The 23,742-nt window shown below is 37.7% G+C and overlaps 2 protein-coding genes across 2 annotated transcripts; both read left to right on the forward strand.

The window, feature by feature from the left end:
* The first annotated feature begins 16,839 nt into the window (after positions 1-16,839).
* pkd1l1 (polycystin 1 like 1, transient receptor potential channel interacting) lies at positions 16,840-19,742 on the forward strand. The gene is made up of 8 exons (XM_079487707.1): positions 16,840-17,080; positions 17,267-17,368; positions 17,455-17,943; positions 18,037-18,243; positions 18,342-18,500; positions 18,605-18,769; positions 18,844-18,962; positions 19,071-19,742. Exons 3-8 carry the CDS (start codon positions 17,794-17,796, stop codon positions 19,450-19,452), a joined length of 1,182 nt encoding a protein of 393 aa, XP_079343833.1. The 5' UTR covers positions 16,840-17,080; positions 17,267-17,368; positions 17,455-17,793; the 3' UTR covers positions 19,453-19,742.
* Positions 19,743-19,868: 126 nt separating this feature from the next.
* On the forward strand, positions 19,869-23,718 carry pdia4 (protein disulfide isomerase family A, member 4). The gene is made up of 10 exons (XM_079447397.1): positions 19,869-20,221; positions 20,592-20,754; positions 20,830-21,035; positions 21,132-21,270; positions 21,371-21,576; positions 21,683-21,841; positions 21,914-22,065; positions 22,158-22,314; positions 22,435-22,668; positions 22,787-23,718. The coding sequence occupies exons 1-10, from the start codon at positions 20,134-20,136 to the stop codon at positions 23,200-23,202; spliced, it is 1,920 nt and encodes a 639-aa protein (XP_079303523.1). The 5' UTR covers positions 19,869-20,133; the 3' UTR covers positions 23,203-23,718.
* The last annotated feature ends 24 nt before the right edge of the window (positions 23,719-23,742 follow it).

Raw genomic sequence — 23,742 nt, forward strand, 5'->3', positions numbered from 1 at the left:
TGTCACTGCACGATTGTAAGAGCAGACAACCGCCCTTATGCGCAGCTTTTCTCTATTGTACAGTCAAATCAATCGTGAAATTCTTGATACTTAATATCCTAGACATTAGCAGGACCCATAAGACAAGTGGTCAACCACTGTTTCCACGGCCCTGGAACATTCAGCCTCGTGAATACATTTCTGAAAACGAAGCACTGTGTCAACGTACATCAGATGAACAATTTAACAATGATTCTGTAAAAGTGAAATAAAAAAGAAAATATTTAAGATGATATAAAAGCTAATCAAACAATAATTACAAGTATTTGTAACATTACGATCAAAACGGTGAGGTGATATTTCAAGAAGAGTGTCTTTGTTGTTACATTACCGAACCCCAAACACATAACCTCCCGCATTTAAATTGCGGGCCTTGCTCGTGATTTCATTCACAGTTTATCGCCCCCTGTCGTCTGATCTACGCATTTACGTGCATATTATAGAACAGCTGTTAAACATATGGTAGCTCTTTGTTTATTGTTTCCTCTCCCGATGTCAATTAGATTACTTTTTCAATCGACACCCTTTCGTTATGCATTGTCCCCATTCCATATCTCTGTCTAAATTGCAAATCATAATAAATCCAGTTCTGAAAAACACAAATAAAAATATGTAAAGATATTATCGAATCGAAAAAGCGGCTTGCAATTGAAACTAAAAATGTAAATAATTATATTCTCTAATGGGGGATGTTTTGTCATTGTTTTTTCTCTGGCTATTTATCGTCTCAAACGTGCTTGCATGTCTTCAAGGTTGGAACAAACGTATTCAGTTGTGGTATCAGTTGTGGTATCGCGCTTTCAAACAATCGGAAGAAGCCTTGAAATCATTAAGTCGTGAGCTTCAGGCTTTTAGAAGAGAAGCCGACCCACGAACGTTTTGTGTACAACACACTGCAAACTTTATACTCGGTCAATAAAATCTGACAGTGGCAAAATACGTTTCTACCTTCTCCATTTGGGTGAACCTGACAAAATATGGCATAATATAGCCTACAATTCTGACATTCTTTTCGATACTCTCTAAAAGTAGGCATATTTGTAACGAAAGGTTTTAATTTTTGAATGTAAGATGAACTTGATGAGCCAGGTCATTATTTTCAAATAAAATTTTAAGTTGCTGTTTCTATGTTTGATTAACTTAACCATGTTAATTTATGCAAGGTATTATGTTACCTAATTTGGAAGTCCGTGTGTTGTTTATGTAATGTGATTAGGCCAAAGTGTTGCCAAAATCCCAGTTACTGCAAATGTGGACGCTTGGTGGCAAAATAATATTCTAAGATTTTGGGAAGAAGGCTAAAAATGCCAAAAATATTAAAAAATAATTTTTAAATACCACCTCACTAAAACTATGGCTGTTACCAACTTCATAAAGCAAACCAGAAAATCTAATAAAAAAATGCTGTTTCTCACAGCGGTCATAGACGTGCACCTTACAAACCCAAAACGACGTTATATATATATAGGCCTATAGTAAGACGTTTAAAAAAGAGGAAGCTATCAGGACTCAGTGAGAGGTAGTTCCATTTAACCTTGTCATCCATTTTGCCTCGGGTGTCCATGTCCCTCAATGTCAAAGCTCCCATTCATCACTGAGGAACATAAATACATATACAGAGTGTTTGAAGTGACAGCTTCTGTTTTCTCAGTGGGATGTTGCCATTGGCTTAGCCAGCACTTGACATCCCTGTGTGGGTCACCGACAATGTGTTCATGCCTCACCTACAAATGTCCATTTCTCACTCATTCCGACTGCTCCTTTGAAGCCAAAAGCAGCACGGACGTGTGATCAATCAGACTGTGTCAGAAGGCTTTATACACAAGCTTCTGTGCCTTCACATGAGAAGTTTAACATCCTTTGTCTTGAAGAGAACAAAAATCGGCGTAAACAAACATGCGCCTTTCATTCAAAACACACAACAAACAATGCATACACAACTGGAATTTAAGGAAGTGTGTTCATGATGTAGAAATGTGCAAAAACTTTAAAGAATTTGTGCACCCTTTTGTGGAGAACAGGTACATTTATTCTGGAGCATCTGCTGCATTTTATCTTTATTTGAGTGTGTTTGTCACAGATGAAATAGCTTCATGAGTTTTTCAGAGGAGACTGTTTTGACATTTCTTTATGTTAATGAATTGTAAAATAACTTTATTATTTGGACGCATCACCTGTAAAACGACGGGTTGTGAAATTTAGGCCTAAAATGTAATATCAAATCTAATCACAGCAGGTGTCGCTTGGGTTCTTGGTTATCCTTGGAGACGTTGTTTCACAAATTAGAAATACAGGTTTTTATACATCGAAATGGACCTGAATGATCATCAGAAACAAGCTTTAGATTGTTGTACTCATCAAATCCCATAAAGATAGCTACAGCTAATCACATCTCAATCGACGTCAACGTAATTGCAAAAATTAGAAAAGTAGTAGGATCCCGATTTGATCACTGTTGAATGTGACAATGAGGACTATTTGTATATTATTTGAAAATCGGTAACCCGTTCATAGAAAAAGGAGAAACAGAAATAATCACAAACAATGTCGTTTTAATAATTACGAATAGCCTTCTTGCTGTCGTAATTTGTGATCTGCAGGCACAATGCAATCGCATCCGTTCGTTTCAACATTTGATAGCGCAAGTGTCAATCAAGAAGCCACGCCCAATATTCCACCTGTTTCTGCGACGTAAACAAGAGGGCAAAGAAACTGGTTACACTAACGACTGAAGAATTGTGACAATGTGGCCGTTGACCCGATGGTCGGAATTGTGTATTTTTCAACTTTTTTTTGGCGTCAGTCATGTCGGGGGCAATCTGGAAAATGGTATGTACCAACTCTTAAATGTGATATGGCCTTCCTGATGTAAGACCTTGAGCACAGATTCATTATATAGGCCTACTTTATTCAGTTACTCAGAAGAACCTTGGATTCAGCAACTATAGCTCATTGGATGGATCCCATCAAGAAACTCTCCCTCCACTATGCTCAAAACTGTATGTGAATAAAGGGTAAGAACAATTTGTTTTATATTTTTCATTTCTTCTAGGCTGCTTATTTACATAGAGCTTAAATGCATTTATTTTCTAAAGTGGTTAATAAATAACTAAAAGTTATTTATAATAATAAAAGTTATTAATAATAATAATAAAAGTTACTGTAAACTGCCAATTTGTTAATATTTTTGTTTGAGGAAAGTTTTTACTTTATTTTGTGCTCATCATGATCAAAATATATTAAACAAAAATAATTTTGATGTTTGAATATTCAAAATGTTTCAGTTTTGTGTTAAGAATGTCTGGTTTTATATGCTTGTAGATTCTCTTTCTCTGTGTGTGTCTCTTATGGCAATGAGACGGGCTGGCTGGCTTCTGTTCATGACTCCACTGTATCTACTGCTACTGACAGAGTGCAGATTGGAAAGCCTTTCCTTCTTGAAGTTTCAGGTTATTCATCCGCTTGCTGTGGCAGCCCACATATTGTAGGATAGTTAACATGGCTGTAATTAAATGAAGCTTCTTAATGAATTTATTTGAATAATTTGAGAACAATGTTGATCTTAAATCCAATAAGATTATATAAGTATACAATGTAGACATATTTTCTTCCTCCAGGCATTCCGGTTTTGAGCAAGGAAACCTTTTCTCTGGTTATATTTAAGTTAAGTGGGAACTCTGGTTCTCAGTGCCTGCTAAATACTTCCAGCATGGCCAGTGGATACTTCACCTGCTACATAAATACAACAATACCTTCTGCTGGATTGAATTATTTAAGTATGTTTAGCTGATTGTACCTTTCATTGATGAATGAATAAAATATAGCAAAGCAAAAGATTAACAATTGTTACCATGTTTTGTTTTTATGTTTCTAAGACATGACTGTGATCAACCACATGCATTCTCATTCTACCAGCTGGAAGGTTACAGCGTGTCCTTCTGGGCCTGAGTACTTGGATCTCATGTTGTCCAAGACAGATCAAAATATTTGTGCCCCTCTGCCAAAAGAGACAAAGGAAAGACAACAGAGGGAAATATTTACAGAATCTACTCACAATCACAAGCGAGGTGTGATTCCCTCTTACATAAAACAAAGCCACACTTACAAACCTCTCACCTCTATTTATATTCCTGTGTCATGTCTTTTTCAGCTGTGTGGATCCACACTGACAAACAAGCGTATGCAACACAGGAATATATAACACTCGTAGCAGTAACAGAAGGACCAGAGCCGCTATATTTTCATTGGCAATTTGGAGATGGAGCTGAAATAAAGACAACATCCAGAGTCTACACAAACAGATATCAACTTCCAGACAAGTACATTTTATTTGATTGGTGTTCATATTGTTTGTCTAAAAGATGTTTCCTATTTTTGGGGGGTTATAAGTGTCTGCTAAATGCATAAATGTAAATGATATACTGTAAAACATTAAATGACAAAATTATGAGGGATATTTATTTGAAACTCTCAATAGAGCTTAATTTGTACTGAACCAAGAATGTTGTGGTATTAACTGCATTTGTTTGTCTCTTTTTGCATCGCAGATTCAACGTGACGGTCAGTGTGTCTGATGGTCTCACTTCCGTCATCTCGGATGTTTACCCTCTTGTAGTTCAGAAAGCTGTGCGGCCCAACAGGCTTCTACACCCGCCTTCAGTGTTATTAAACAGCACTGTGAGCTTCATCTGCAGAATCAGCTCAGGCACTGATGTCTCCTTTCGCTGGGATTTTGGAGATGGAACAGAGCGAGACGGATCGGGTTTTAACCATCACATCTATAACAGGTAGAAATCTGTTCTCCTATTATACGTTGTTTCTCTTAACACTATTATTTTATTCAAAAATGTGATTTTTCTTAGAATCGGCGAGTATGTAGTTGAGGTAGTTATGTCCAACCTGGTGAGCACTACGTCCTTAACAGGACACATCTTTGTAGTTGAAGAATCATGTCAGCCTCCTATGGTGAAAAATATGGGCCCAAACAAAATACAGGTATACAGCTTCTTATGGCATACAGAACATTAGAATACATTGTAACATTTATACAAAACACAAAGCAAAATATAAAAACCATAACCTTTCAGTACCAGTATATATTAAAGTGCCATGGTATACAGTGGATGCTAAATATGTATCGTCTATTTTATTTCTAGGTGTGGCGGTACCAGAATGTACATCTGGCTGTGACCTTTGAGGCCCACATTCAGTGTAATGTCTCCAGAGGTCTTTTGTATAGATGGACTGTATATGACATGAGGGGACAGCCAGTGCTCCTTCCACACACTGAAACAGACAGGCAATATTTGGAACTGCCAAAGTATTTCCTTCATTATGGAACATATAAAGCTATAGCAAAGGTAATGTTCCTTTGTCCACTCTGCTTTTTATGTGATAAAAATCAGCAGGATATTTATAATGTGTAACATGGATTGTTCTCTAAGGTCCAGGTGGCTGGTAATGTGGTGTACAGTAACTACAGTGTTGGAATTGAAGTGATGCTCAGCCATCCTGTGAGTGTCATCAATGAAGCTACAAACATTTTTAGGAATCGTCAAAGTGGCACCATTGCACTGGATGGAGGAAAATCACACGACCCAGATTACCCCAATAATACTCTAAGGTATATGAAAAATGTTTTACCACACAGCATTAATAATTAATTTACCGTCCAAGTTTAAATTGGTTTTATGTAAAGCACATTATTTTTGTTTTAGTTACAGTTGGTCATGCAGACCAGTTCACACAAAAGAGAGCAACTGTTTCAACACACACATTCAGACCACATCAGCAGTACTTCAATTTCCCACTTATTCCCTGAGGTCTGGCTTTGACCTGTTTCAGTTCACTCTCACCGTGGACAGCAGGAACCAATCGTCAACATCTGAGGTGTTCATCACTGTTACATCAAAACAAGTCAGGTAAATGTAGTACTGTGAGTGCAGTAAAGCAAATGTTATTGTACACATGAAAATATCAAAAATGATTGCAGAATTAAGGAATTATAAACAGTATATGGCATAACTTTTGTTTTCCGTTTCTCATGCTATGCAGAAAAATTCATATGTCGTGTACACATTGTATTGGAAATTCTGTGAACTGGAATGAGCAGTTTTCCATCTTTGCTCTCTGCTATGAGTGTGATTCCCAACCCCAGAATGTCACATATAACTGGAAACTTTACCTGGTTAATGCCTCAACCAAAGTTACCACAGAGGGTAAAATATTTGATATTTTATCGTTTTGCTAGTGATTTGCAATAAATATTTAGTGTATCATGTGCTCTCTTCTCCTCTCTCTCCTTCTCTCTCTCTCTCTCTCTATCTTTCTCAGCCCCATTCTTCAGCATTGTGGATCTAGGTTTACCAGCTAAAATAGAGGAAAACCAAGAGCCTGTGGAGACCCCTTACACTGAAGCCCCATTTACTGAACCCCCGATTCCAGTGTCTCTGTCTCCTTATCTTTTATCTAATAATACTGATGTTTCATCATCAGTTACACCCAATATCTTTGCTTCAGAGATCTATACAAAACTACAAACTATTAAAGCACACACTCGAAGTCCCAACACAAACATGTTAAAACATTCATCTTTTCCGTATACCTCAACTTCGGACCCATCCTTCAATCTGCCCTTTCTTGAGGAAACAGAGTCCTCCGGGGGTCAGTGGGAGTATAGAGATCCTTTACCACCCTCAGACAGAGTGTCATTGACTGATGTGAACTCAGGTATGGCATTAGGCTAATAGATAAATTATGTTAAAAGCTGCAAGACGTTCAAATATTTTTCTCTTTTTTTCAGCTAGAAGAAGGCTAGACCGATGTTTTTTATGTTCATTTGTCTAAGAGATAAAGCCGATATGCGTCATTGTACATGAAGATGAAATTAGACGCCACCTGGTGGTGGATTTGTTTTTAGCACTTCAAATCATAACTATTTTTTTAGGAAAATAGTCAAATATGTGCAATAATTATTTACACATTATAAAAAATTAATTGAGTGATTTTTATATAAAATTGGTTGTTGTTTAGACTACGATTACTATAACTTTGGAATCGAAGAGGCTGATCCTGGAGTCCCACTTGGCAGACCAACAGGTACACATCGTGTCTGTTCCTCATTGTTTCTGATTGCTAATATTTAAACAGCACATGCCTGCCATAATGATTTATCTGTGGGTTTTTATGTGTATAAGGGATTGATCCAATGGGGTTTAACTGGAATGAAGATTCATCCTTTCACTCATATGACAATGAGGGTGATAACCTGGTGGACCCCAGCTTGCTTGGACAAGCGGTATCTGAGAAGACCCTGCTGGATCTACACAGAGAGCTCATTCATCAGACTGTTTCTGAGTCGAACACTCTCACAGGTATGTGACATGTTAACATGCTTGTAGGTACTGTGATGATTCAATGTCATTGTTCTTACACATTACTTTGACTTTGTCTTTTCTCTTTAGGGTTTTCCTCTTCTGTTGTCACATTTAAGCCCTTCACGCTTAAACCAAAGAGTCTTTATATGCTTGAGGTGTCTGCAAGTGAGTCCTTAAATCAGCTATGGCCTGCCTTGGTTGTGTTTGTCTTGTTGGGAATTCAGCTTGTGTTAATGCAAATTTAACTGTGTAATGTTCTAATACATTATTTTGATTTGGCCAAGAGCTGTTTGCATTTGCATTACTGTTTTTATCATCTCAGGTTGTGAGGGGCGACTGCAGGGAAAGAGCCAGCTGTTCTTTCACACACAAGCTGTTCCTCAGGGAATGAGATGTCAAATACAACCTAGCACAGGCTCTGAAATCCACACTAATTTCAGCATCTTCTGCTCTTCTGGAAAAGAGGTCTGCTGCTTTTTTCTCAAATTATTGGAATTTCAAATGTTTTAAACAAAATTGCTTGATATTTGTATTATTTCAGTTTTTTCTTTAATATGATTTGATTATATTTCTGTGATCAGGATCTCATGTTTGAGTACAGTTATAGTGTTGGAAACTCTCCAAGGAGACTGCTTTACGAGGGCAGAGATTTCCAACATTATTTTAATCTTCCTAGTGGGGATCCAGAAGAAGATTACAAGGGTAAATTTGACATACAGTATGCTTGACAAAAGCAAGACAGAAGCTCAAATTCTAAAGAGATTGCTGTTAAAAAGCCTTCTAGTTTTTTATTTGATCTCATTGACATGCATTGACATTCTCTATGTTTCTTCACGTTTTTATATCTATACACATGTCTAATATATTCATTCTCATAAAATCTATTTCCCACAGTCACAGTCTATGTGGAAATAAAGAATAGATTCAGAGCGACAACCAAGCGGTCCCCTGTGAACATCACCGTTCTGCCGAGCTTTCAGAAGAACTCGTCCTCTCAGCTCAGCCCTGATCAAGAACTGTGCGTATACAAAGATACTACTTATACAATTTTGACATCTTTGTCTGTTTAGTAAGTATATAAAATTATTCTCCTAGGTATATATATGGAATAGGTAACTTAACCGGTCTGACAATAATCGGAAGCAACAGAGACATCATCAACTACATTCATCTTCTGACCACAGTGTTAAACCGTCTGAGTCTGAACCAAGAGTTCTCTGCTGATCTTCTGACTCTCACACGTTCAGCTCTCATTTCATCCATCTGTCAGCTAACCATCACTGACCAGGTTACTGTATAAACTGAATGTTGACAGTTCACCCAAAACTTCAGAAAATTCAGTCATCATTTACTCACCGTCTTGTCATTTCAAACCTGAATGACTTTCGTTCTTTTGCAGAACGCAGAAGAATAGTTAGAAGAATGTTGTTAGCCGAACATCGCCGGCACCCATTCACTTGCAATGGTTTTATGTCTATACAATAGAAGTGAAGTGTGCCAACGCTGTTCGGTTGCCAACTTTCTTCAAAATCTTCTTCAAAAAATTATTTTTTGTTCTGCAGAAAAAAATGTCATACAGGTTTGAAATGATGAGAGGTTGAGAAAATGATGACTGAATTTTCAGTTTCGGGTGAACTATCCTTTTAAGATTTGCAAAAATCGTGATGTAAATTATAAGTAGTAATTGTGTATTATTTTCTTCCTAGGGAATTCTTTTGGAAATCATTCACATGCTCACTGATTTAAACAAAATCTCTAGTCAAGTGAGTCACCCAAGCTTAAACGATTACATCGAGAGATTCTGTAGCCTATATTCATATTATAATGTTTTTAGTTTCAGATTCATTTTCATCTGTCTTATACTTGTTTTAGGTGGTGTTTGATAGTGCGAATAAAGTATTCCATCATGTTCAGAACATCTCATCAACCCTACATGAGTCCAAACCGCCAGCAGGACACTTACTAGACATCAAGGTTGTGACTGCACTGGTTTCTCTCCTGTCTGGTCTCCTGGATGCTCCAGTATTGTCCATCAGACCAGGACAACAACTCATAAACAAACTGCTTCACACCATCACTGATTTAGTGCTGGTAAGAAAGCCTAGACATTCACTGAAGAGGAATAAAACGGCATTCATAGATCTGCCTAGTACTCCAGCGTAAAATGTTACACAACGGATAGTTCAACTAAAAATGACAAATCTGTTATCTGTAACCAAACAATTCAGGCAATTTTGACCTCTACAGTAGGGGGGGAAATAATATGGTTGCTCTGCTTTCTTTGGCCAAGGCCTGCCCAAGATGCCATATGACTGACAGGTAAAGCAACCAATCACATTTCGATTTGTGCCACGTCATGTTAAGAGGCGTGAAAATGTCCCCGCAGTAACAGACCGTTGTACATTCACAAACGTGTCGAAAGTTGACAGCAACAAAATTATTATACGTTTACGCATACTATTAAAATTAACTGTTTAAACGATCGTGATGAATTCTTGAATTCTTCTCTGTGCCTTATGCATCAGACGTTTAGCCAAAGGTCTATGACGTCTGAGGCTGAGACTAATGGTGCCACAGAAATGTTTGACATTCTACATTTTAAAAAACATCTTACTTTGTTCAACAAATGAAAATAAGTTTGGAATAATTTTAGGGTGAGGAAATGAATACAGGATTTTCATTTTGGGGCGAACTATCCCTTTAAATACATGATTTACATTGTTATCCAAAGCAATCTAGTTGAAAAATGTAGGATAAACAGAAATCTGTGATTTTTGGATTGCAGAGGTATATGCTGTCCAATGATGTCCCACAGTACAATATGAGCACCACTACATTGAAAGCATTAGTCTGGACCGTTGACCACTCTCATACGACAATGAAATCATTCGGCCTCACCACGTTCCACCTCAATGACTTTCTGGAGATGCAATTTCAGCAATGGAATAGCAATTACCAACACAACCCCTGTGTTATTACCTGGATCACAGAGTACAGGCAGAGCCCATACCGTTGGGCCAGAACCCTCTCACAGGTACACTATAAATGCATGACTGGGCTTGAAAATGCATGCGCCTTGCACCATAAAGCAAACTGCATTCTAACGTAATGCAACGTTGCAGCTCGATGGAGGCACAGCAGACATTCGGCTCTACAACTGCACCACTAAGAAAGAAATCAAATTGCAACACCTGGCCACACCGGTTACGGTTACGTTTCAGGGGAGAGAGGAGAGCAATGTAGGTATTTTTTTCAGTTTGATCATCAATAAGAGAAAATAATTGTTCTTATTTGTGCTTGTCTGTTTCCCAGCAGAGCAGACATGCAGAGTTCGCTCTTCTTCGTAGCCGTGTGAACACCCATCAATTCAACGTCACGCAAAAGATCCTGCAAAGAGCCCTTCAAATCACTTTGCGATTTAACAGGCCAGCTGAACGGCCTTTTCCCATCCTACTGCTGCTGAGGTATATCTGCAAATCATTTATATTGTTCTATTAAGCTCTTCATCCATCTTGGACTCTTGCATATCAAGACGGGTATGCGTATTTTATTTATTTTTCATCTCAAAACTAGATACATTTACACTCATCTGTATCAATTCTTGAACTGGATGACTGTGGAATGCACTTAGTGAATACATGAAATATCGGAAAACTGTTCACAATATTCACCTCTGTTCACAGAATGTATGATCAGCCAACACCTAAACTGTACAATGAGAAAAAAGTGCATCACTGGAAAGGCCAGACAGAACACATATTTCTCCCTGCATCCTCTCTGCATGGTTTGAATCATATTTATTCATCGTTCATACATATTTTTGTTTGTACAGTAAGATGTGTATGACATGTTTCATAAATAAGCCTAATGAAAATGTAACTGTTTACATTGGCAGTTGCTGGCGCTGTCTACCTGATGCTTCTCAATGCGGACTATAATGAAAGCCCTGGTAACAAGTACATTGCCAGTGCAGTGAACTACACACTTAACATCGAGTCGGTGGAGTGTTTGTCTTGGGATGGTGTGAGAGAGTGGAAATCAGATGGTTGTTTTACACATGGTGGAGTTTCTCCAGACAAGATCAACTGCAGGTTTGTTACTGCCAATAAATGCGCCACCTGGTGGCAGAACATAAAATAAGAACTTGTAAAGTTATTTATTTTCAGGTATGGTCTCAAAACATGATTAATGTGTGTATTTTAATATTTATATTTTAATATGTGGGAGTAAGTAAGATAGCAAGCTCCCTGCATTTGAAAACCAAATATTTTAGCCTATATCAAATAGCTGCAAAACGGTAATTGATGGAAAATAGCTGTATTTTTCAAGTAACATTGAAAATTCTGGATTCTGCACCCATTAACTACATGTCCGATAGTAGTTATTTGTTTTTGTTTTTTTCCTCAGCTGCATGCGCTTGACATCATTTGCTGTGTCACATCAGAAAATCATAAGCAGTTATAACTCTGCCGATGTTTCACAGTTTATCAAGTAGGCTACAACTCCAACCTCTCTCCACATTCGTCAGATCTACCAGACATTACATTTACAGATGTTTTCCTTCTATGTTACAGATCTAATACAAACTACACACTGATCATTGTGTCAGTCATTTTCTTGGCTCTGTATGTGTTGGTGCTGGTCATCAGTACACATACTGATGTTTCAATGCAAAAAACTACGGGGTCATTTCTGCTACCAGAAAACAATCCTTTAGACCAGTTCCTCTATGCTGTCACCATACATACAGGCTTTAGATCTAGGACCAAGATGACAGCACGGGTATGAATAAAATTGTAATCGTAATAAATTGTAGAAGTTTAATGTGATGCATGTATTTATACTTATCTGGGCAATGTTGTCAGGTCCACATTGTTCTGTATGGAGATGATGGTGTCTCTCAAACAAGGGAACTCAGCAGTACTGACTACAAACTTTTTACTTGCAACACTAGGAACACCTTTATTCTTAGGTAAGTTTATACGCCGCAAAATCTTACCATATAGGCACATTTTCTTCCACTATTTGTTTATACTTAGTTTAAGCAGGTAGAAAATGGCCTTGAACTCTGACACTATGTTGCCTTCTAAGTACTCATGGATTCAAATTTTATTCAATGTTTGCTCTTAACTGTAGCTAATTTCTTCCCTATTTCTCATTCACGGGCCATTGTACAGCACTCCAGAGAGTCTGGGTCGAGTATGGAAGGTGCACCTCTGGCATGATAATGGAGGTCTATGTCCCAGCTGGTTTCTGAGTCATGTGGTGGTCAGAGACCTAGTGCAGGGGTCCTGGTGGTTCTTTCTGGGCCAATGCTGGCTGGCAGTGGATGAAGGAGATGGGAAAGTAGAGAGGAGCCTCAATGCTGCTGAACACAGCCTGACGTTTAAACAGGTTTAACACAATGTCTTGTGTTTACAGTATTAAGAATGTTAAAGGGATGTCTTAAAAAGAAAGTCCTACAAACTAATAAAAGCTTAGCACTAAAAGTGGTTTGTTGCTCGTGATCATAGGGGAACCATATCTTGGTGCTTCCGGGGTTCTTCAGAGGTTCTTTGGGGTGACATATAGCACCGTTTCCGTATAAAGAACCTGTTAACCCCCTGTATGGTTCTTCAGCGGTTATATAGCACCTCAGTCATCCCAAAGAACCGCAGATGAACCACTGAAGCACCAAAATATGGTGCCTTGTAGCAATAAAAGTGGTTCCCGAGCCAGGAACCACTTTTAGTGCTATATGCACTCTTTTTTAGTGTAGGAATAAAATAAGTCTTGTTTAACCTGTAAATTACTTTCTTTTCCTTGAAACAGAAAAGAAGATATTTTGAAAAATGGTTTTGTGTCCTTTTAATGGAAGTCAATGGGATCAATGTTGTTTGGTTCTTAAAATGTCTTCTTTTGGGTTCTGCACAAGAAAGAAAGTCATAACAGGTTTTGAATAGCATGGGGATGATTAAGAGAAAAAAAAACATTTTGGGATGAACAATCCCTTTAAGGCTGTGTTTCAATGTGTATTTCTTTGATTTCAACATTTGATATAAAAATTTTACTGGATAGTACATTTTAAATGACTTGCGTTCCTAAATTTTTTGACAACATACAAACATAAAATTGGGATTTCTCTTATATAAGTATTTAATATATATATATATATATATATTTAATTTATTGTATATTGTAATATATGACTCTCTTTTTCTTGTGTCTTGTTTTTGGAGAAGTTTCTACATTTGAAACTCGCAGAGTACTTTGGGGACTTTCATCCATGGCTGTCTGCCTACAGCTGTCCGTCCTACAGCTCACACACACACGTGCAGCGTTTAAGCGTGTGTATGCTTCTTCTGCAGGGTTACATGTGTGTCGGCACAATGCTCATTAATCTTTTGGAAGAACAGGTGTTTATACCCTTCTGTGTGAACATGTTTATGGTTGTACTGATATACTAATAAGTTGCTTTGGAAAAGCAATGCTTTTGTAAATGTATTTCATAATTTTGAGACACTTCCTTTGTTTTCCACTGCACACAAATCGCTAGCACTTCCTAGAGATGGGCATTATTGATGTTTCACCGGTCTCCATGGTAACAGGGCTGTGCAGTGTTCTTGCTGTGATGCCGGTTGGGAGTCTGGTGTCTCTGGTGTTTCGTGTCAGTAAGGTCAGAATTCCCAGGCTGTCTAAAATTGTGTCCTTTTGCCACACAATTAAATGTGCATTATATGAATGTGAATATGAATGAATTAATATTTATTGCTGTATGTATTACATATTAATCAAGCTACTGATTAATTCTTCATGTGTTTTTTAGACAAACATCTCTAAAAATCTTTCAGAAGAACAGTACAGGGTTAATGTTCCTGATGTTTACTCTGTAGAAGGTACATTTTATGCCTTTTCCTCTATGTTATAATATCCTATGCTAAAATAGATTTAAACAAATTAGTATGTATTTGTTTGCTTGTTTATCACAGATCACCACGATGCGCTGTTGATAAATGATTGCACATTTGAATCGAATTTGTCCTACAGCTGGACTCAGGGCTCACGGAGAAAGGAATATAAGGTATACAGACATCATTCACACTTCAGTTATTTAGTGTACATTGATAAATAGAGGAAATGTGTCCTGCAGTATGGTTCTCAGAATTGGAAGACGTCTGCGTCAAAACTGCAGGAGGATCCAGATGCTATCCTTGAGATTGTAGACGAGAACAGATCCGATTTCAACAACAGATCACATGTGAAAAGCAAACGGAATCAGTCTGATCTCAGATCATGCCCCACTGCAGGTTAATAATCTGGTTGACAGTAATTTACCAATTATGTTGAATTTAAAAAGGATATTATGGTTAATTATTGTTTAGTATCTATTTTTTAAGATTAGTTTTACTTTTAATATGCATTGTAATATAAATTAATTATTTACCTCACCTGTCTTCTTGTTTCACTTTCTCACACAGACGTTCGGGAGAACCAGCAGTTTTGTGTTAGAATAAGTAATCTTAAATCGTGGTGTTATTATTTGGGCTGGACCCTCTGCATCTCCCTCTCTCTTATGTCTATCATAATCACCACAACTCTAGGAATAAGGTGGGTGACCTTTTTTTTAGCACTTAAAGGTTGGTATAGTTCACCCCAAAAAAAATGTTTTGTCATAATTATTCACCCTTGTGTCATTCAAACCATCTATATGACTCTTTCTTCTGTGAAACACAAAAGAAGATATTTTGAGAAACGTCTAAGTTTTGAGTAAATTATGAAAGTGAGGGCGAGTAAATCGAAAGTTGAATATTATGTAAAAACGCGTGTTTGCATTCCAAATTTGTTTTCCAAATTTATGAAAACTAGGATTCAAATTCGTTACGCTTCAGGTTCAGCAGGACAAAGGCTCTTCTGTGGATTCATTCAGTGTTCTGTTCTCTTGTCTGCTGTGGCTTTGTACTTCATCCAGCAATGGTAAATCATGTTCTGACCACACATATTGCATATTGCACATATTGAGTAACTGTAATGTATGTGGTCTCAATTACATACTTGGCCCGGGTTTTAACAGGTCCGATCTTAAAAAGCAACAATTAATCTATATGAATTAAAACCTGAAATAAAAACTTTTGGTTTTCTGCAGATACTTATAATTGCTATCACTGTGTCTCTGCTGCATCGAAAGAGACCAGACTGGTTCCACAGTCTGAGTGTTAAAGGCCCCGTAAGTGAGTTATTGAGACACAAGGACAAAAATATAGACAATGTGTTGTCTAACCCATACCAACAAGGGAGGATAACACATTTTGAGAAGGTAAAATCTATTAAATGCAGTATACACAAACTAATAGAATGCCTGACTGAATCAAAACAATATAAACTGGTTAATATTTGTAAGTAAATATGCCATTACACTGCATTATATTTACGGGCAGGTGCTTGCAGCCCGTCAGAGAGCCAGATACCTCCGTCTGGTGCGACCACCAAATTCAAGAACGTTAAAGAGTTTGAGGGGTCCGATTAAGAGAAGATCTCTCCTTCACAAAACTGCAAGGTTTTGCTGTTTGATCTGTCTCAATTTTCATATTTGACCTTTGACCTTCAGGACCTCATAATTATTGCTTTGCCTTCACAGGGATTTGATGTTACACCTTATCATGCTGTCACTCATCCTCTTTGTGACGTACGGAAAGTCTGACAATGACCACAAGTACCGTTTGAATCAGGCAATTACAACATACTTCACAAAGTAAACACCATACTTATACAGAAAACAAACTAATATACTAATTCTGACTCAACCTGATAACAATAACTAACATTGTTGTATCAAAAGGAGCCTACAGAATTCATTTCACTCTATCCAAAACCATGATGATTGGTGGAACTGGACTGCGACTACATTCCTGGAGAGACTGTGTCATAAGACCCATGGACATGATAAAAGAGCTAATATTGATGTGTGCTTATTGAAGATTTGTTTGACATAAGTCCTGAGATTTAAGTGACGTTACTAAAAGTTGCTTTACATTTGTAGACGGAACCTTTAAGAGGTGCATATTCTCTCACTGTGACCCCGGTTATTAAAAAGATTGAGACCACATATAACTCATCATCACAGGTAAACCATCAACACCGACTGACTTGCAGTAAAGTCTTATGTAGGTTAATATTTAGTTTGTCTATGTACAGATTTTGAATTTCTTGGGAAAGAGCAGCTCTGCCATACGTAGTCAGACCGTAGATGAATATCTGAGCTCCACCGATTCTGTCTCAAGCTCCAATGACCAATCTGTCATAGAAAATGACTCACTTTGCGGAAAACTGGGTTGCTATGAGGGAAAAGGAGTGAGTGTCAGCCTGGGAAAAACAAGGTACAGAATTTACTCCTTTATAAAAACTACTGTATATAAATCTGCTACTGTATTTGTAACTTACATGGTTCAAACAGGTCTCAAGTGATGCAGGTCATTGAAAAGCTTCAGACCACTGGCTGGATGACTCAGTTCACCCATGTTGTGAGGATCCAGTTTCTTCTCCACAATGCGCCCACTAACCTCTTCACCTCAGTCAGTATTGTAGTTGAACGAACTCCAACAGGAGCCCTGATGCCTTCAACCACCGTACAATCTACCAGACTCTACCATTTTCCAGCTGCCCTTGACTACAGTGTTATGACCTGTGAGGTGAGCAATCACATGATGTCTGATAGCACAACAGCTGAGCTGATAACAATGGGTCGAATGTGAAGGTTGAATTGTATATGCTTTTACTTGTTTACCTGAATTTGATTCAGTAAAAAAATGCATATTGTAATAAGTCGTGTGCAAAACTACTTCAGGCTTTAAATTCACATGTCTTTGTACTTCCAGCTTATTTTCCTTTTATTTATATTGCTTCATATGTATTGGCAAATATATGTCATGACTCAAAGAGGACGGCTTTACTGGACAAACCTTTGGAGCTGGTTAGAGGTGACATATCATATCAAAACAACTTAAAAACATTAGGATATTATGTGGTGTCATGTTTTATAGTATTTTACATTCTTTTGACAAAGGTGGCAGTTATCATCTGTGGTCTTTTGCGCTATGCCTGCTTTGTGTACAACTCCATGCTAAAAACAGAGACGATTGACTTCTTGCAGAGGTCGGATTTTAAATTATATGTTGATTTAAGTCCCATCTTGTTTTGTGAGAAGGTAAGATAAACAGTTTGAGGTATTTATCATGTCATTACTAATCTTGCACAAAATCACATCAAATCAATAAATTGTAAGTGAAATTTCTAAAAGTTGAAATAAAAGAGTTTCCTATCACACAGCCCTTTACATGAAAAACATTGTTCTCTAATTAGAATTTGATCTATGATGTAATTATTATAAGCGGTAATAAACATAATGTTCCATTTACAGCTTTCTCTAGCAATCCAAGGCATTGTTGTGAACTTGCTTCTCCTGAAATGTGTGCTCTTCCTACGGCTTAACAAAACAGCGGCAGCTGCAGTCTCTGCTTTGCAGCAGATCTTCTCCAGCCTGCTTTGGTTACTGGTATTGATTTACATGACACAACATATTAAGTCCTGTGTTCAGTCCATTAGCGTAGCAAGGGCCATTTCAATTAATTACTTTATTTTTGTTTAGGCACCTGGTGTTATTGTCGCAATTGCCGGCTCCTGTCTGTGGAACCTGATCTTGAATTCATTCCTGTCTTCTTGCATGACTGGATTTCTTGATTTATTTTTTTCTCGCTCTTCTCTCATGGACCACTTTAGTGAAATGTATTACCAAACCAAAGCAAAACTTAATTTTGGGGTTCTATTTTGCGCTATGATTTCCCTGAAAGCTGTGGTATGTAGAGAAATCAAATGATGTGATAATTATCTTTTTATTTAAATATTTCACTTGGTTAACATGATCTTATTTTGATATTGCTCTTATTTTTTCAGGTGATTTGCCCCCTTTCAATTTTTGTGAAACAAATAAAAAGAACTACAAAGAGAAAAGATATAATCACAGTGTTTGACCTGATCTCTTACATGGGAAATAAAGCTTTACTTCTTATCGGCAAAGGCAGTCAAAAACCAGACTGTCGTGTTCATGCAAATGTAAGTAGTGCCTTTACTCATTATAAAACATAAACATAATAAAAACATCATTTTATGACTTGATGGAAAATGTTGTTTTGATTGAATCTATTATCTCCATCCAGAGCTTTTATTTGGAAGAGTTTGATGATCTTATGGATGAGCTACTGTTTCATCTTTGCAGTATGTCAGAGAATGCCAACACCCTCCCGGCAAAAGAAAATGTATTTGAAACCAAGAGCACTTTCTCCTTTCCAAATTCTCAGCATGGTCGAGGCTCAGACTCAGAGGTTATTATCAATTATCAATCCGTTACTTTAATTTAACATTACAAATGACACCAATGGCATCATATTTTGAACAGAGTGCTGATTTTGATGTGACCTTTTCGAGTGGCCAGACAAACAATTTCAAGCGGTTGAAACACAGAAGTCTGGACCTGAAAGGTGTTTCATCATTATCACATGAAGAAAACACTTTAAGGTACTCTTGCTGTGTTTTGTTTTTTAATAAAATATTGTGGTATATAATATACATTTAAACGCCAAAATTAATTTAGAAAAAAAAATTGTTTCATTATTTCACATCAAGAGCACCACTTGAATCCCAAATGCCTCCATATTTAAACCGAAGAACCCAGGAGATCCATTCAAAAGGGCTAAAGGATTTCAGAAGCCACCTGAAAGAACCTCATTCAAGCAAGGGGTTAAACTGTACCCCAGCTGAGTGGAACGACATAATGTCCTCTGAAAGGCTCTTTGACCCAGCTAGGATAGAAGATAACCGCAGTAATGTTCAGAACAGTGACATTCTCACACAAATGAAAAGAAACACCCCATCTTGTGAAGCTGTCACAGGTCATGCAACTACCACCGAGTTGTATGTGTTAAATGTATTGCCTACAGAGAGACTAGACAATTATTTTGTGGAAGAGCAAGTCAACATTCCAGGATACATTGAACAATATGTGTAAAGTTATTAAATTTACGAACAAAAATGTATTTTTTTCTTGTATAACAAAAATCAAATAAAGTTTACAAGTCAACTTCCAAAGGATAAAACCTACAGTAAAATGTAGTGTTTATATTCACCCTATTTGTGTCTCGTGTGACTTTTAACAAGCGAAACATTAAGTAAACAAAAAAACAATGTGTTTTTTTGATTACTTAAGAGTATGTACATTACTTTAAACTTCCCCAAGCGGTAGTTTCTCTTCCTTTCAAATTGTGTTTTGTAAAGAATTGTGTCATAATAAAATACATTAAAAAAGAATTTAAAAAGATTCTCTTCCGGTCTCTCAACTCCACTCTCTCGTCATCCAATCAGACTGCAGGTCGCAACAGACCACCCAATTGCGGTTTAGAACGTGCTTGAGTTACGGACTTGAGTGGCGATAAACGATTGGTGGAATTCTCCCTGTCCCAGCCAATCGGTGCGTGGCAAGTCAGACAAGTTCAAGTGAAGGAGTGGGGAGCCAAGTCAGAGAAATGCATTTTGCCAAACAAGCATGAGTTCTATTGACGTTTGCAATATTGTTTAATGCCAAAGCTATCTTAAGTATTACCGTGTTTAAATAACGTATTATTCCAACAGCAGTGTATGCGTCAGGTTTAATTCAGTCATTTAACAAGAGTAGGCGTGAAAATCTGAGAAAATGAGGAAGATTGCGCTTATGTTGTTGGTGCTGCTCGGAGTGGCACACTTCATATTGCCCAGCCGATGTGAAGAGGATGCAAAGGATGGTAAGATTTCCATTTGCTTGTTTGTGGATATTAAAATCTGTTAAAAGTCTTGCACTAGCTTCAGTTGCTAGCTAGCTTTTGTAATGCATTACATTGTGTCGTTGTGTCTCCCAGCAACAAATACATTCGTTTCAAACGTAGCCGTATTAACCACAGTTAAAGTATTGCATTTGTATGGAAATTAAGATAACCTCAAAGTTACAGTTGTCTCATGGTCTCATGGTTTAACCCTGGCAATCCATTTAACCACGATAAAACCATGGTTAGTTTTAATAAAAAAATTGTTTCTGTAGTAATTATGGAAGTCATTATAAATTAAAGACAAGGAGCATTTTTATTTAGCATCTGAAACAAAAATATGAAATTGCAGATTCGGCAGAAAATCTTGGTGAAGATGATGTTGAAGAAGATGAGGATGATACAGATGACACTGAAGTTAAGGAGGAGAATGGGGTGCTGGTCTTGAGGGATGCAAACTTTGACACCTTCATGGAGGGCAAAGACACAGTATTGGTGGAGTTTTATGCACCATGGTAAGTTCCAATCCCTCCATTTCAATAGAGCAACGAAGAGAGTCGGCTGTCAAAGACAGCCATCGTCTTTTTCAGGTGTGGCCACTGCAAACAGTTTGTTCCGGAGTATGAGAAGATCGCCAAGACGCTTAAAGACAACGACCCATCTGTTCCAGTGGCAAAGGTTGATGCCACTGAGGCTAAAGCTCTGGGCAGTAGGTTTGAAGTGTCTGGATATCCCACAATCAAAATCTTCAAAAAGGGCGAGCCAATAGATTACGATGGGGACCGAAGCGAGCGTGGTGAGTGCATTCGAGCACAAGTGTTTTTTAAATAACTTCCTGAAGTAAATCCGGTTACTCGGTTGCTTTGACTGTCAGTATGATTGTGCCTTACAGCCATTGTGGAACGTGTTAAAGAAGTTGCCCAACCAGACTGGAAACCTCCTCCAGAGGCTGCCATAGTCTTGACTAAAGATAATTTTGATGATGTGGTGAACAATGCAGACATCATCTTGGTGGAGTTCTATGCACCCTGGTTCGTGTCTTTAGTTATTTTCTTCTGCATGTTTGTTCGCTAAGTTTTTTCCCTCAGCAGCGAGTGTGCAGTACTAATACTGTGTTAAATATTCAAACAGGTGTGGTCACTGTAAAAAACTTGCACCTGAGTATGAAAAGGCTGCTAAGGAGCTCAGCAATCGCACTCCTCCTATTCCATTGGCTACAGTTGATGCCACTGCAGAGAATGATTTAGCAACCCGGTTTGGAGTTTCTGGCTACCCAACACTTAAAATCTTCAGGAAGGGCAAGGCTTTTGACTACAACGGACCAAGGGAGAAGTTTGGTAGGCCCATTTTATAAAGATGTTTATGAAAACATCTATATAGTTACAGGTGCTCTCAGAGATCAGAGAAGAATAATCTGTTCGTGGTTGGTTTGGGGGGTTTTAGGTATTGTTGATTACATGACAAACCAGGCAGGTACTCCGTCAAAGCAAGTTCAGACTCTCAAACAAGTTCAGGAGCTCCTCAAAGACGGAGATGATGTTGTGATTGTTGGAGTTTTCTCTGGTGAAGAAGATGCTGCATATGATATCTATCAAGAAGCATGTGAGTAATTTAAAATGAGGAATTTGTGAACTAAGCTTAAAATTTGTTACGAACAATCTGTTCTTCCTGAAGGTAACTCCTTGCGGGAAGAGTACAGGTTTCTACATACGTTTGATAGGGAAGTTTCAAAATTCCTCAAGGCTTCCCCAGGACAAGTTGTCATGCTCCATCCCGAGCGGTTTAGATCTAAATATGAGCCAGCATCTCATTCATTAACAGTTAAAGTAAGTTTAGAGTTTGACATCCTTAAAGAAAAAGATGCACAGTATTGTTTATTCTGTAGTTTTTGTAAGGAATATTTAATATTTTTTCAAAGGATTCCACACTTGCTTCAGAAGTCCAGGATTTCTTCAAGAAGCATGCACTTCCTTTGGTTGGACATAGAAAACAAAGCAATGATGCAAAGAGATACACCACACGACCTCTCGTGGTTGTATATTATGGAGTAGACTTCAGTTTTGATTACAGAGTTGGTAAGTGTATTTCAAACTGGCTGTACTTAAAACTCAGTATTAAGTATCAAGACCATCGCTATACAATTACAGCTTTTCCCATTAGTGCGTGACTCACACATTTTGTTATCTTTACCACAGCCACACAGTTTTGGAGAAGCAAAGTGCTTGAAGTAGCAAAAGAGTTCCCTGAGTACACATTTGCAATTGCGGATGAGGAAGACTATGCTGATGAACTGAAGAGTCTTGGACTGAGTGAAAGTGGTGAAGAGGTGAATGTTGCCATTCTTGGTGAGGGAGGAAAGAAATATGCCATGGACCCAGAAGAATTTGACACTGATGTGCTTCAGAGCTTTGTTATGGCCTTTAAAAAAGGTATGTGGTTTTGTTAATTATTCTACTTATTAGTTATAACAAGAGAAATATGGCAGCTTTCCTGTATGGGGATTCTCTCACGAAGTACTGATAAATATGTCGTTTGTTCTCTTAACAGGCAAGGTGAAACCCATTGTTAAGTCTCAACCTATTCCCAAGAGCAACAAAGGGCCAGTAAAGGTTGTGGTGGGCAAAACTTTTGATGAGATTGTCATGGACTCCAAGAAAGATGTCCTTATTGAATTTTATGCTCCTTGGTGTGGCCACTGTAAAAAGATGGAGCCAGATTACATTGCTCTCGGAAAGAAATACAAGAATGAAAAGAATCTCGTCATTGCCAAAATGGATGCCACTTCTAATGATGTGCCTCATGAGAGTTATAAAGCAGAGGGTTTCCCTACAATCTACTTTGCTCCCAGCAACAGCAAGCAGAACCCAGTCAAATTTGAAGGGGGTAAAAGGGACGTCGAAGAACTGAGCAAGTTTGTGGAAAAGCACGCCACAAAGTTATCACAGAAAAAAGATGAGCTCTAAGAGATTCAGACAAACCATGAACTTTATATGAATGCAGTTCCCATTAAATGGAAGTTCTCTGGAGGAATCTGTGACCTTCAGAAAAAAATAATGTTTGGATTTTGTGGTTTTGTATTTTTTTGTCTCTGGGATCAAAACTTTCAGTAATTTCATTCCAAACCAAGCACTGTAATAAGAAGTCTTTTAAATAAAAAATGTAAATGGAGTGGTTAACTTGAATATTGTCTTTATATATGTTCATTGGTGAACTGGGTCATCCAAATATAATTAAGTCATTAACATCATCAATGTTATGGGGTTTAGTGTAGATATGGTGAACCTGTAAATATTCACGTGACGGGATTTATGCCAACGTGAATGTTTACAAGTAAGCAAAACTGACCATTGTTGACCATAGCACCTCCTTGAAAGATTCTTTAGGAGTGGGAGGCGCTTAATGAACCAGTTGACCCAAGCACAAACGGTCCACAGGAAGTGGCACGGTTGAATGTCAAAATAAAATGACATATTTACCGTATCGACTTGATTGTCACATAGATC

The sequence above is a fragment of the Barbatula barbatula genome (genome assembly GCF_947034865.1).
Source record: "Barbatula barbatula genome assembly, chromosome: 23".
Classification (NCBI taxonomy): Eukaryota; Metazoa; Chordata; class Actinopteri; order Cypriniformes; family Nemacheilidae; genus Barbatula; species Barbatula barbatula.